General features: G+C 43.7%; 1 protein-coding gene across 3 annotated transcripts; it reads right to left on the bottom strand.

The window, feature by feature from the left end:
• Positions 1 to 11,172: 11,172 nt before the first annotated feature.
• ATP5MC1 (ATP synthase membrane subunit c locus 1) lies at positions 11,173 to 14,190 on the bottom strand. 3 transcript variants are annotated; one of them, XM_027873088.1, is made up of 5 exons: positions 14,108 to 14,190; positions 13,147 to 13,198; positions 12,313 to 12,390; positions 11,775 to 11,953; positions 11,173 to 11,396 (listed from the first exon to the last, which is right to left on the bottom strand). In XM_027873088.1, exons 2-5 carry the CDS (start codon positions 13,183 to 13,185, stop codon positions 11,282 to 11,284), a joined length of 411 nt encoding a protein of 136 aa, XP_027728889.1. In that variant the 5' UTR covers positions 13,186 to 13,198; positions 14,108 to 14,190; the 3' UTR covers positions 11,173 to 11,281. The 3 variants fall into 3 exon arrangements, with proteins under 3 accessions (XP_027728889.1, XP_027728888.1, XP_027728890.1); XM_027873087.1 differs by having other exon boundaries at positions 14,023 to 14,111; XM_027873089.1 differs by lacking the exon at positions 14,108 to 14,190 and adding an exon at positions 13,689 to 13,781.
• Positions 14,191 to 15,191: the final 1,001 nt, after the last annotated feature.

Raw genomic sequence — 15,191 nt, 5'->3', positions numbered from 1 at the left:
AAGCTGAGGCCCAGAGAGGTAAGCCAATTTGCCCAGAGTCACACTGGGAGTAAATGACAGAGCTGGATCTGAACCCAGGACCTCTGAAGCCAAATCTTGAACTCTTTAAGGCCCTCCATCTCTAAAATCCTGATGGAGTATCTCTTTTTTTTTTTTTTTTGGCGAGGCAATCAGGCTTAAGTGACTTGCCCAGGGTCACACAGCTAGGAAGTGTCAGGTGTCTGAGGCTGGATTTGAACTCAGGTCCTCCTGAATCCATGGCCAGTCCTCTATCCACTGCACCACTTAGCTGCCCCCTAGCCTCCTTCTTGTTCCTTACACAGGACACTCCATCTTCTGACTCCATGTATTTTTATAGGCTGTTCTCCCATGCCTGGAACGCTTTCCTTCCTCTTCTTCTGGCTTCCTTCAAGTCCCCGCTAAAAACAAAGGACAAACAGCAGCAAAATCCCACCATCTACAAGAAGCTTTTCCCAGTCCTCCTAAATGTCTTTCCTTCTACTGATTATGTTTGTTGACTTAACTGTCATCAAAAGTGTTCACTTTGTCTTTTGTGATTATCTCTGTCCTTTGCAGAAGTAAGAATTCTTCCTCTGTTCTCTAATTTTTTTTTTTTTTTTGGTGAGGCAATTGGGGTTAAGTGACTTGCTGAGAGTCACCAGTTAGTGAGTGTTATGTGTCTGAGGGCAGATTTGAACTCAGGTCCTCCTGACTCCTGGGCCAGTGCTCTACCCACTGCACCACCTAGCTGCCCCTGTTCTCTAATTTTTAAAAGATATGACCTTTTATATTTAGGCCATGAATCCTTTTAAAACTTATCGTGTTATGTGTGTAAGGTGGTCTAATTCTCATTTCTGTCACATCACTTATCAGTTTTCATAGCAGTTTTTGTCAAAAAAGGAGTTGGTGTCCTTAGGTTTACTAAATCCTAGGTTCAGTTGCTTTTTTCCTTTTTTCTTAATCTGTCCCATTGATCAACTTTTCTGTTTTTTAACCAGTACCAGGTAATTTTGATAAGCTTTATAGTATAGTTTGAGATCTAGTGCTATTAGTCTCCCTTCAGTACTGCATTTTCCCCCTTTATTTCCCTTGGGGTTCTTGACTTTTTGTTCCTCCAACTAAATTTTATTATTTTTTCTAGAACTGTAAATAACCCTTTACTAGTTTGATTGGTATGGTGCTAAATCTATAAACTAATTTAAGCAATATTGCTACTTTTATTACATTGGCATGGCCCAATCATCAGAAACTAATATCTCTCCATTTATTTTTTTTCCATTATTTCTACGTAATTGTTTTCATGCAAGTCCTGAGTATATCTTTGTAGTTAGACTCCCATATCATTTATACATTCTGTAGTTATTTTGATTGGGATTTCTTTTTTCAAACTCTTCCTGATGGGTTTTGTTAGCAAAAAAAAAAATTAAGTGATGATTTTTGTGGGTTGGTTTGATAAAGATATACTGCTACTTTTTAAAGTTGCTGTTTCAGTTAACTTTTAGTTGAATGTCTATGGATCCTTTAGGTAAACCATAATGTCATCTGCAAACATCAATAATTTTTTTCCTCTTTGCCTGTTATTATTCCCTCAATTTCTTTATTCTTGGCAATCCAAAGCTAGCATTTCTAGATCTATGTTAAATAATAGTGACTAATGCACATCCTTGCTTTATTTTTGATCTTACTTGAAAAGACTCTAATGTTCCTGAGTTACAGAAAATGCTGGTTCTTGGTTTTGGATAGATACCATTTTCCATTTTGAGGAAAGTTCCATTTATTCCAATGCTTTTTGGTATTAAAAAAACAACGAGTTGTATTTTTGTCAAAAGCTTTTTTTCTCCATCTATTGATATGATCATGTGATTTTTATTGTTGTTGTTGTTATTAATATGGTCTGATGGGCAATCATTATATAGTGGATAGAAAACTGGCAACAGAACCAGGAAGACCTGGGTTCAAGTTGTACCTAACACATACTATCTATGTGACTCTGAGCAAATGTTTAACCTCCCAGTGCACCAGAAAATTCTCCAAGACAATACATTGTAGAGAAGGTGCCCACCTGCATTAGTAGGAGTTTTCTCATCCTGGAGTTCCCCATATCAATGAAATCAGAGGTCCAAACTCTATTCCCTTTTAAAATTAGTATTCTTAATGTTAAACAATTCCTTGTATTAATAAAACCTTAACATATTGATTAATCTTTTGAATATGTTGCTGTAAACTCTTTGCTAATATTTTATTCACCATTTTTGCATCAATATCCATTAAAAAGGTTGGCCTAATTTTCTTTCTCTAACTTTACTTAGTTTATGTATCAAGACCATATTTATTTCATAAAAGGAATTTGGTAGAGTACCTTCTTTCTATATTTTTATTTTTTTCTCTTTTTATAAATTTTTTATTCATTTTAAATTTAGATACAAAACTAGAAAATAAAAAAAAGAATATTTCCATGTACATAGCAGAACATAAGAGAGGATTCAATAGAAAACAATAAATTTCCATTTCAAGAAAACCTATATAATAAATAATTCACATTGTTTTCAGTTACCCAGCTTTTCCTTGCTTCCTTCTTGATTTTTTTTGTTCTCTGTTGTGCACTTTTTACTTTATTTTTTTTCTCCCTCCCTATCCCACACAAGAAGGCTACAATTAAATGCGAATATATATACATATATACATAGATATCTATAAACATACACACACACAAATATATACACACATATATACTCACAGACATATATGTAAGATCTACTATGCATAATTCCACTGGTCATCACTTTTCTCTGGAGGTGAATAGCATCTTCCTTCATAGGTTCAAAACTTTCCATGTTTTTCTAAATCAACCAGTTCATAATTTCCTACACCACAGCAGCATTCCAACACAATCACATCCTCTTTCTATGTTTTTCCAAACAATTTATGTAATAGTAGAACAAATTTAGTTCTTTCATTATGCCACAGTCAGTATTATAAATAATTGAACATACTTTCTATGGACTAAGTAATTATAAAGCATTGATTAAACACTTCCATGTGCAAAGCCTTGTGCTAGAACAAGGTAGTGACTTATGCTTTGGGGACATTATTCTAACAGTTCTGTGGATGTGCCTCACATATATATATATACATATATTGGGGTCTGGCACGTGGCTTGCTTCACTAATACAAATACAACCTCTCCATGGGGAGGATGCCAAAGTGGCTTGCTTCTGGGAGAACTATCATGGTGCATAAGAGAAGTGCCTTGAGAGACTGTGGAGGATATGTAGATATTTTGTATTTGGTCATGGCTGGCTAGCCATATGGTAGAAATGGGTTAGCTCTTTGATTGGCTTCAGAAGCATTTAAAAAGGCCTGTCATCATCAGCTAATCTGTTTGTTTGTTTGTTTTGGCACATTCCATCTTGGAGTCTTGGTAACTCTTTGCTCAGAGTATCTGGCAAAAGAGCTTGCAGTGAGTGGAAAGGCTTTAGGTCCTTCTCCCCTCTGAGACCACGTGGCCCCAAGAAATATGCTTTGGCCCTTGGCCTTTTCTTTTGTTCTTTTCTAGGTAAAGAGAGTGGAGTCTCTGAGGCCTTGTGCGTTTGAAAGTTCTCTAGAGGGTGCCTTGGCATCCCAGCATTTCAGCATCTAGAGAGCAAGTACAACATTGATGTCCCAAAGAGCAGGGAATGACTTTTGGGACCCCAGGTCAGCAGAAGCTGAAATGAGGGCTCATACAGAAGTCACGCCACATCTGGACATGAAATTGGTGGGATCCATGCTATGTAGGTACTTGGCTAATTTTTCAGTCTACTCTTCTTATAGAGACCAAGATAGAATAAGACAGTATGACTCTTAGGCATTTTTGTGTGTGTGGTTTGAGGGACTGTGGAGGGGAGAAATGTTTGTACAATTGTTCTTGCTGTATCTTAAAAGTAAACATTACTTTGTAAAAGCTAATCAAATGGAATTTCGGTCCTAACCACTAGACCCTAACAATAGGGGTAACAGCCAGTGGCGAGGGTGTGGGGCACTTGAGCTAATGGCAAGAGAAAAATAATACCCTAACCCCTCAAGTTACCGCACTGGACCCCTGAAGGGCAGAAGTAGAAGCCTGGCTTTGAAAGGGTAGTGTCTGAGTGTATATATTACATGTTGAGACTTGTCCAGGATAAAATCAGGCCCTTCAAATGTGCAGGCATTCCTGGAGAGATTCTATGGACTTTCCATGTTGGATACCCAGTCCGTGAGATACTAGAGAAATTTGGTTAAAAAAAATTAGCTGTAATTGTAGTCAGTTTTCCAGTGTGTGTCTCTCACAAGTAAGTTCCAATTAGGTGATTTTACAGACTCTTATATTTGTTGAATGTTTAAATGCTAATACTGTGTTACTGAATCCTTGAGTCTAATATGAGAAATATGGAATCTGCATCACTAGTGAGAAAGATTCCTTTTTTTTTTTAATGTTAAACGGAGCTTGACAGCTTATCTTACTGTGAGATCCTTATGTCTTGCAAGTTCATAGGGTAAAGTTTGTCTATGGGCTTGGAAATCCCAAGTAAGCAACTTAACAGTGTTGACTTCCTTTTCTAGGGATTCACCTGTCTTTCAGGCTTCTTCCTTGATCTGTCTACTTTATTTAGCTGTTTTTCTCACTGACCCTGCTTGTCCTGGCAGGGGAATTAGCAATTTCACTTGGATTATTCTTACAGTGGCAGGAATCTATTGTGGGATGTTTAGGGTGTCTTTTGAAAGAAAGGCCCAGAAGAAATTTTCCAGGGTATAATGACCCTTAGAGCAATTTTGGTGAGCCATGTATAGAAACACATAGAAAATTTTGTCCAGAGTCCACTTGGATGGTCTTGTGCACTCAGGGAATCATAAAAGAGTTTTCACCCAAGACAGTTGGTTTCTCACATGAAGGAGAGGGAGATGACTTCTGTTCCTCTGCAGGTCCCTAATCCCTGCATGGAGAGTCCCACCTGATCTGGGATTATAGTAGGGACTCAATTCTCTTAAGATGGAAAAGCTTTATTTTTGTCTCTTTTTTTCCCCTCTTTCCTTTGGAAAGAGTGAGTGTTGGGCCAGAACAGAAGGGAAGAGTTCTAGTGAAACAGGGAGAGGGTAAAGTACCCCAGACCCCAGACCCAAAGTGAGTTTGCAGGCACCAAACCAAATTGGTCTTGTCATCAGTCAATAAGTATTTATTAACTATTTGGATACAAAAAGAGGTAAAAGACAGTCCCTCCCCTCAAGAAGCTCACAATGTAATGGCGAAGACAACAAGCAAACAACTATGTACAGACAAGCTATACACCAGATAAATAGGAAAGAATTAACAGAGGGAAGGCACTAGAATTAAAAGCTCCTAGGAAAGGCCTCCTGTAGAAGTTTTAGTTGGGACTTGAAGGAAGCCAGGGGATCCAGGAAGTAGAGATGAGGAGGCAGAGCATTCCAGGCATGGAGGACAACCAAAGAAAAGGCCTGCCGGGGGGCAGCTAGCTGGCACAGTGGATAGAGTTCCGGTCTTGGAGTTAGGAGGACCTGAGTTCAAATCCAGCCTGAGACACATGATGCTCACTAACTGTGTGACCCTGGGCAAGTCATTTAGCCCCGATTGCCTCACCAAAAAGCAAAAAAAATAAAAAAGAAAGAAAGAAAGAAAATGCCTGCGAGTCAAGAGATGGAATGCCTTATTTATGGAACAGTCAGCAGGCTGGTGTCACTGGATTTAAGAGTATTTGGTAGGACTTCTAGGGCTGTACCCAAAGAGATCATACAAATGGGAAAAGGACCCACATGTACAAAAATATTTATAGCAGCTCTTTTTGTGGTCGCAAAGAATTAGAAATTGAGAGGATGCCTATCAATTGGGGAATGACTGAACAAGTTGTGGTATATGAATGTAATGGAATACTATTGTGCTAGAAGAAATGATGAACAGGCAGACTTCAGAAAAACCTGGAAAGACTTGTATGATCTGCTGCTGAGTGAAGTAAGCAGAACCAGGAGAACGTTGTACACAGTAATAGCCACGTTGTGTGATGACTAATATTGATAGACTTAGCCCTTCTCAGCAATACAAGGATCTAAGACATCTCCAAAGGCATCATGATGGAAAATGCTATCCACATCCAGAAAGAACTATGGAGTTTGAATGCAGATCGAAGCATACTATTTGCTATTTTTTTTTCTTCTGCTGAGTTTTGTTTCCTCTTTCTGGTGGTTCCTCCTATTGGTTCTAATTCTTCCTTACAACATCACTAATGTGAAAATATGTTTAATAGGAATGTATATGTATAGCCTATATCAGATTGTGCGCTGTCTTGGGGAGGGTGGTGGGGAGGAAGGGGGAGAAAAATTTTAAACTCAAAAGCATATCTAAGTGATTGTTGATAAATCAAAATAAATTAATTTTTTAAAAAAAGAGTATTTGGCAAGGAGTAAGGTGTAAAAAAGACAAAAAAGTCTGAGAGTGAGGGCATCCACATTTATTAGGGAAATGGTTTAGGCTGAAACATGGTGCTCCTCTGGTAATATGGGAGCTACCCATTCTACCCTGAGTTCCATCTCCATAGCCTCACACCGTGTTAGTTAGGAGGCTTGGTTCCCAGTACTAGATCTGCTGTTGATTTATTCTGCAATCCTGAGTCAATCCATCATTTATCCTTCCTAGGCCTCAATTTCCCTATTTCAGAAATGGTTTACCAGCATAAGCTATAATACAGTGAAAAGAAGACTCACACAGGGTGTTGTCAGATGGGAAAAATGGGCCCTTCAGAAAGTGAGACCAAGGGACAGCCAGTGGACAGTGTGCCTGCTCCACGCAGGTGAGGAAGGCCCCATTATGTTGGGTATACCCGTTTGTGGTGATTTTATGGAAGGACATGGGCCAGAGCTGCATAAAGTTAAGCAGAAATGGATCTGTTAAGACCTTAACCACTGGAAGAAATATCTATATTCATGAGACTACAGAGCCACTGGAGGATTGGAGGCAATTCCAGTCTGTCTCCAAACAGCTGGTCTGTTTCCTGTCTATAAAAGGTTGGGGCAGCTAGGTGTGCAGTGGATAGAGCACCAGTCCTGGAGTCAGGAGGACCTGAGTTCAAATCCAGCCTCAGAGACATTATACTCATTAGCTGTGTGGCCCTGGGCAAGTCACTTAACCCCAATTGCCTTGCAAAAAAAAAAGATAAGGGGTCACCTCTATTTCAAAGATCCAGTTCTATAACCTTGAGGGCAGTCACCATGTTTTCTATATCTTTGCATACTCCAGGGTTTCTAGGGTGGAAAGGATTGTGAAGTTGTAGAGAGAATAATGCCCTAAGAATCAGAAGAGCCTACATTCTATCAATGGAGGGAAGAGGAAAACCCAATCAAGGAGGGGTAGGAGAGATGGGCTAAGGAAGGCCTCAAGGAGAGCATGGCCAGTAAGCAGCACCTCAAAGAGGGATAAAGATTGAAGTAGAAATGGGGAGGCTAGGGACAGTTAGGTGGTACAGTGGGTAGAGCACCGGCCCTGGAGTCAGGAGGACCTGAGTTCAAATCTGGCCTCAGACACATCATACTCACTAGCTGTGTGACTCTGGGTAAGTCACTTAACCCCAATTGCCTCACCAAAAAAAAAAAAAAAAAAATGGGGAGGCTCATTTCCAGACATAGAATTGGGCATGGGTCAGAGATGAAATAGGACAACTAGGTGGCACCATAGTGCACAGAGAACTGGCCCTGGAGTCAGGACTTGAATTCAAATTTGCCCTCAGACACTCGCTAGCTGTGTGACCCTGGGCAAGTCACTTAACCCTGCTTGCTTCAGTTTTCTTATCTGTAAAATGAACTGGAGAAGGAAATGGCAAACTACTCCAGTTTCTTTACCAAGAAAATCCCAAAATGGGGTCATAAAGAATCAAACAAGTGAATAAAGGAAATGGAATGTCAAGTCTGAGTGATGGTGAAAAGTCCAGTTTGATTAGAAGTAGAGAACATGGACAGTAATGTGACATACAACTCAAGTAGGTTGGAGCAAACAACTGTGGAGGGCTGAGCTAACAGAGGCACTAGGGAGCTATTGAAGGATATTGATCAGGGGAGCACCACAACCAAACTTGTGCATTGGAAAAAAATTAATTTGTCAGCTATGTGAAGGATGGGAAAAGGGAGGGACTTGAGGCAACTCTCTGGGCCTCTTTTCTGGTCTATTGAGAGGATCAGATTAGATAACTGCCACTCTTATACATTGTGTAGCCTACTTTAAAAATTGCACATAAACCAATGGTTTACATTCTAATTATCGTCTTTCCCAACACCTTCATCTAATAATGGTTCCCAGCACTTAGGTTGCTAAGTTTCTCAGGTCCTCCCTTTTGTATCCAGGTTAAGTAATTAAGGGCCTGACCCTAAGACAAATACTTTTAACATATTAGAGTAACAGGTAAGTGGGATTAGTGTAGTCCCTTATTACCTCATACCCGGACTATTACAACAGCCTTCTGGGATGGGGTCTGCCTACTTTAAGTCTCTCCCCACAGCAACCCATCCTTCACGCAGCCACCAAAGTGATTTTCCTAAAACACAGCATACCCCACTTCCACTTAAAAAACTCCAATGGCTCCCTCTTGTCTCCAGGATCAAAATACAATATCCTGTTTGCTGTTGCAAGGCCCTTCATAATCTAGCCCCCTCCTACACTTCCAGGTTCCCTACATCTTAATCTTCATCATGTACTCTTCGATCCAGTGATAGTGGCCTCCCAGACACTCCATCTCCGACTCCTGGGCATTTTCTTTGGCTGTCCCCCATGGCTGGAATGTTCTTTTCTTCTCAACTCTGAAGCCAGACTACTGGCTTCCCTTAAATCCCATCTTTTGTTTGTTTGTTTTTAGGCAATTGGGGTTAAGTGACTTGCCCAGGATCATACAGCTAGTAACTGTCAAGTGTTTGGTCTGAGGCCGGATTTGAACTCAGGTCCTCCTGACTCCAGGGCTGGAGCTCTATCCACTGCGCCACCTAGCTGCCCCTAAATCCCATCTTTTACAGGAAGCCTTCTCTAACCCCTGTGAATTCCAGTGACGCCCCTCAGTTAATTATTTTCTATTTATCCTGTACAGAGCTTGCCTCCCATGTGTTTGTTTGCATGTTGTTTCCCCTGTGAGACTGTAAGCTCCCTGAGGGCAGACTCTGCTTCTTTTTGCATTGCCAGCACAGCAGTGTCTGGCACATAGTACACACTTAATAAATGTTTATTGACTGACTTTGGAGTCAAGTGACATGGTTTCTAGTTCTGCCATTGATGTGACCTTGGACAAGTCACTTCTCACAGATCTCACCAGTAAAATGAGGGCCTTGGAACAGATAATTACTAAGATCCATTCTCACTCTGAAATTCTCTGGTTCTGCTTTAAAAGAAATGTTTGGTAAAAAACAGATTATTCTCTTGTAAGATCTGAGAGGAACAGTTCAAGTACCAGATTCATGACTCAAATCTATACTTTTTACTCCAAATCTTGGGTTCAAGCAGCTATACCTTACCCTAAGACCAGAATGTGCTAACCAAGTTCTCATAATAGGATACACTTTGTCAATCCATCCTCTGAAGTAGACCCTTACACTTCATATACCAACTCCCTCCCCCTGCCTCCTTATGTCTTTTCCAGTTTCTCCATTGATTATGATTTTTCTCCACCCCACCATTACTTATTAAGTCTTAGAGACCAACAGCTGCTAAGAGGATCAAATTAAGTTGCGAATTCCACCCCACCATGACATCACTCTCCCAATTTAGCTAAGGGGGAGAAGGGGCAAAGTGAAGTTTTTAGACCTGACGAAAAATCTTAAGATCTTGAGAAGCAAATAGACCCAGAGAGGGGAGGTGACTTGTCCAAAATCACACAGTGGCAGGCCCTAAATCTGAAGTGGCATCTTGTGATGACAAATCCAATGCTCTTTCTGAGGCACCGTACCACACACCACAACCGCCTCAAGAAAATGTGTAGTCATCTTCAGCCTACTCTGAAAACCACTTGACTCTGCCGTAAGACAGTGCAGGACAGGGCCTGTCTCTTCATTATATACTCCCACAGAACAGGCAGCATGGTGCATTGAGCAGTGCCTTGGACTTGAGGGTTCAAATTCCACCCAACATCTCTTAGCTCTGAGACCACAGGTGAGTCATAACCTCTCTCGAGTCTTAGTTTCCTTATTTGTAAAAACCGGGAGGTTGGACATGAGGGCTCATTCCTGTAATTCCAGCTACAAGGGAGGCGGAAGCTGGGGATCTCCTGAGCTCAGGAGTTCTGGGCTGTAGTGGGCTATGCCCACCAGGTGTCTGCACTAAGTTCAGCATTCACATGGAGTCCCCAAGAGTAGGGGCCACCAGGTTGCCTAAGGAGGGGCAAACCTGCCCAGGTAAGAAACAAGCAGGTCAAAGGTTCTGAGCCCATGAATTTCCTGGACTGGGCAAGAGGAGGAGGCCCAGTCTTTAGGGCAAAAGAGATGGGCTTTTGCTCTAAGCAAAATCCAGGACCTGGTACTAGCTCTAACTACGAAAATCTCCTTGTAAAAACCTTCTGGACCATAGTTTCCCCATAGGTAAGGGGTTGTTATGAGGTTGAAATTAGTAAACAGATCAAACAGAAGGAACTTCAGGGACTATCACTCTCTCATTTTTACAGATGAGGAAACTGAGGCCCAGAGAGTTGAAGTTCTTACTCAGAGCTGAATTCAAGCCTACTCACAACGGAGCCTGTGCTCTTATCCACTATGCTCCTCCATTCTTTTTGCTATAAGAAGGCAGCAATATGGTGCCTTTAGCTAGAGGTACTTTGGTGCCAAGCACAATGTGCTGTTGTCTACCACTCCTGTTTGGGTAAGGCCATCTCCACTCAGGCGGCACAGAGCATAGCGTGCCCAGTCTGGTGTCAGAAAGACCTGAGTTCAAATCTGACTTCAGACACTTACTAGCTGTATGACCCTGAGTCAAGTCACTTAACTCTATTTGCCTTGGTTTCCACATTTGTAAAATGAGCCAGAGAAGGAAATGGCAAACCACTCCAGTATCTTTGCCAAGAAAACCCCAAAAAGGGATCACGAAGTCAGACACGACTGAAAACAACTGAATTACAAAATCTCCCCCCATCCTCCCTCTTTCTTCCACCAGAGCTCCCAAAGCACTGGGGCTTAGCCATGTGAGTTTAGAGAAACATGGTGTTTAATGTTAAAGCTCAGCACACTCCAGCAAGGGGCTTGGGGCTGGAGTCAAAGCAGCGGGATGGAGGCAGGAGACCCTCCAGAGGCCTCACATGGCGAAGAGGATGAGGAAGGCTACCATCAAACAGAAGAGCCCCATAGCTTCAGACAGGGCAAAGCCCAGGATGGCATAGGAGAAGAGCTGCTGCTTGAGAGATGGGTTCCTGCAAGGAACAGAGAAAGAGAGAACAGTTGCCACCAGGTATGAAGCCAGTCCTGTGGACTAGGGGAATGTGGATTCCTGTCAGGTGTGCAAGTGAGAGGGCTCTTCCCTGAAAAATCCTGATGGAAGGGCAAGCCATCAGAAGTCACTCCCCTTTCATCAGAGCAAACAAGGCTGAGCAATGCAGGATGCTGTGTGGCATGGGTGAGAAATTCTCCCACAAATTCTCAATCAAAAATAATTGGGAAAACTGAGAATTAAACAGGGAGGCTACTGGGGGCACCATCTTATCTGCCTCCCTTCTTTCAGAAAGGCTTAGCAGGATTATGGTGTAGACCTTAAAGACAAAGATTTTCAGTGCCACTCCTACTCTACCCACCTGGCATAGCCGATGATTAAACTGCCAAAGACTGTCCCGATACCTGCCCCCGAGCCAGCCACACCAACCGTGGCGGCCCCAGCCCCAATGAACTTGGCAGCTGTGTCGACGTCCCGGGAAATAGCACTGGTCTGGAACTCCCGACGGGCCAGCTGGAGTGGGGTACTGCTAGAAGTGGGCTGGAAAGAGAGAGGACCAATAAATTGGTGAGACACAGGGCTTGGCGCCAGATTCCCCCAACCTGAGTGTAGAGCTGGGCCCTGGTTGGCATTTTGTTTGGAGTACAGTGATAAAGGCCCACAGGAAAAGTATGTTCAAGTTTAAAAAGGATACTGGGAACCACAGGACACAGGACAGCTCCTTTCTTAGGAATAACTCACACACAAAGGTCATACCAAGTCATTTGAAGGACCTGGAGCTACAAAGGTAGGATGGAGCCCAAGTGATCTTTCCCACTGGACTTGTTATACCCCTCAAACCCAGAAATATCAATTCAACAACTTGTTTCCAGTTGTGGAGAAGACCCTTACTTTCTTACCTGTTTAAAACGGATCTCTGACCTATTCAGGACAGATGCAGATACAGGCCTGACCAGACCCCTGGTACAGCAGCGGATCTGCAAAATCCAATAAAGAAACATGGTTTTAAAAAAATAAATAAATAAATCCAACCATCAAACTTGCCAATTACCGAGCCCTTAAATCAAGGCTAGATTTTTCATGTATGTACAATTCACAGAATGCCTACAAAGCCAACTAGCTTATACCATATCTTAAAAAAACCAGCTCAGAAAGACACGGTATGCCCTAAGGAGCTTTACCTATTTATCAATAATGCTCTTCGCCACTCAAGTTAAAGACTTGTCTGGTGTTCTGGAGTGGAAAAAGGAGTCCATACCATTGTCCAATCAGTTATAAAAGACATTTAATACTCAAGTCATTTCAAAAATGGAGGAACCCAGTCCTGCTAAGACTCAGCGCCCCACCTCCAAGACAGACGAGTCATCTATCTGGGAGGCTCCTCACCCATGGGGGGCCTCAAACAGGAGTCTAAGGAGAGTGACCTCTACTTCATGGTCTCCTCTCCTTCCCTCCAATTCACTGGGGAGGGTCCTCAAGCTCCTGATAAGAATACCAAATTACTGACCTTCTGACCATATCCAAGACCAAAAAGAAATCACTTTAAATCATCTGCTTTTTTGAACCGTCCAAGCTACTTGCCCAAATAATCAAGGGTTGGCTTTTCTATATTCCTCCTGTACTTTCTGGGCATCTCATACAGATTGCTGGTATCCAGTCACTTCGATTCATCAATTTTATATGAATGGCACTGCCACCCTGCTAGTACAAAGCTCCCAGGAGACAATGCTTACCAGGGCTGGAGAAATGAGGAGGGTCCCCGTGGTCTGCATTCTGCTCTATATGCTAATGAGAAGGAAAAAAAAACAAAACTTAAGAATACTGGGCTTCAATACACCAGCTTCAGAAGCAGGCTTCCCTTCACCCAAGTCCCCAGCACTTCCTCTGAAAGTAGGAAGCATATCACTGCCCTCCGTTCTGTGCCCTTTCGCCCTTCCTCAACCATGTGAAAGGATAAGGACGGGGAATTAGAGGTCAGTGAAGCAGACTCGGTATCCCTCCTCCCCACCTCCTGCAGTTGTGATAAAGGGGTCATTGAGGGGTGGCTGTGGGTGGCAAGGAAACCAACCCCCCCCCCCCCAAGGAGACCTGAGACAGACTGGGAGGTCCCAGGGCTGTTCACAGAAGCAAACGCTTCATGGGCCCATCCAAAGGAAGCCCCTCGCTTTAAAGAGAAAAGTGAGGCCCAGAGGAGTGAGGTGCCTAGTGCAGCAAGATTAAAATAAAGCCTAAACCTTGGGATCTAGAGATGGCCGGAGGGGTCCTTAGAGGTCACCTGGTCTAATCCAACTTGCTCACTTCGGAGACCAGAAAGGTTGTGTCGAGCCCAAGGTCACACAGCAGTTAACGGAGCATATGTGAGAATCGAAGCCAGGTCCTCTGGCTTCCAAATCTAGGCTCCGGCCACGACACCACACTGCCAGGGGAAGGGAGACTCCCCAGTGGCAGAAGCAACGTGAGCCGCTGCTGTGCCAACCGCCTGCTCGCTTCCCCCGGGGCAGTGAATCCCGCCTCTGCCCTCCCTGGCCCGGGAAGCCCCGCGGGCGGCATGACTGAGGCATGGCCGGCCCTCGGCTGCCGCCTGCGCGCAGGCCTCCAGCCCCGGTCACCTGCGCCCCGCGCTCCTTCCTGCTGCCCCGCTCCCCAAGGCCCGGCCCGCCGCAGCAGCCAGTAGCTCCGCTCAAGGTGACTCACCTCCCGGTTCCAGCGCTGCTCGGGCAGCAGAGCCCATATCCCCCGCCCACGTGTCCCGAGGTTCCTCCGCTCTCATTGGCCGCCGCCCCAGCCCACCCCTTTCCCACTGGGATCCGTCAACCGACACGGCACGTCCATTGGCTCCCCGTCGGGCGACTTCTTCGTCCTTTATTGGATCTTTCCAGCGAGTCCCGCCTCTCTGCGGCCCAGGGCGGGGCCCCCGCCTTCCTCTAGCACACGGCTTCCGATTGGTGAAGCCTCCAAAATGCTTCGACCATAGAGTACGAAGGATGCCATAATCTCCTGCACAAAATGGCTGCCAAGGTGGGAGCCGAGAAAAAGACGTGAGAAGGCCCTTGCGTAGGGACGTCACTTGTCCTTGGAAAGGAGGCTTCCCGGCGGCCTGAGTGGGCGTGTTGCACCTTGGGATCTGTAGTCGTCTTACGGCCCCAAAGCAGGCTGGGAACTGTGGTTCTTTGCCGCGACCTGCTTCCGCAGCCTGCTCTGTACCCTTCTCCTAAGCTTAGCTGAGAAGGTGCCAGGGGAATAGTATGGCATAATCTATACGCTGCCCGCCACCTTTGAAGTCAAAAAGATCTGGGGTCAAGTTTTGCCTTACGTGCTACCTTGTGTGAACCTGAAAAGCATTTAATTTCTCCTTTTATATCAGAACTTTTTTCACACATACCTAGATGCAAACACTTTTTGAACATGCACCTTCAATATATGTATATTTACTTGATGCACAAATTTAGAGACTTCTCCCTCCCAAATGTTCTTATGGACTATTTGTGCCGACCTGTGGCGGACCCTTCCTAGCTCGTGTTGTTGTGATCAGTTACAGCCAATCCCAACATCATGATGCCATTTTGGTCCCCTTCCAACAGGAAGGCCAAAGAACATTTACTTATTTGTAACTAATGCACTCATGATGATGCCCCAAAGCAGATATTTTAAAAGGATGAGATAAAGAAGAAATAATGTTTGACCTGTCAAGATCCAGCACCACTTCTCTCTCTTTTTAGAGGCTTAGCAAGCAAGCTGTGCCCTGAGCTTGGCAAAACAACAATCCTTTGCGCTCTGG

This window comes from Vombatus ursinus, unplaced genomic scaffold (genome assembly GCF_900497805.2).
Source record: "Vombatus ursinus unplaced genomic scaffold, bare-nosed wombat genome assembly UNPS02014801.1, whole genome shotgun sequence".
Classification (NCBI taxonomy): domain Eukaryota; kingdom Metazoa; phylum Chordata; class Mammalia; order Diprotodontia; family Vombatidae; genus Vombatus; species Vombatus ursinus.
Note: the sequence above shows the minus strand (reverse complement) of the source record. Positions and strands in the feature narration are given on the sequence as shown.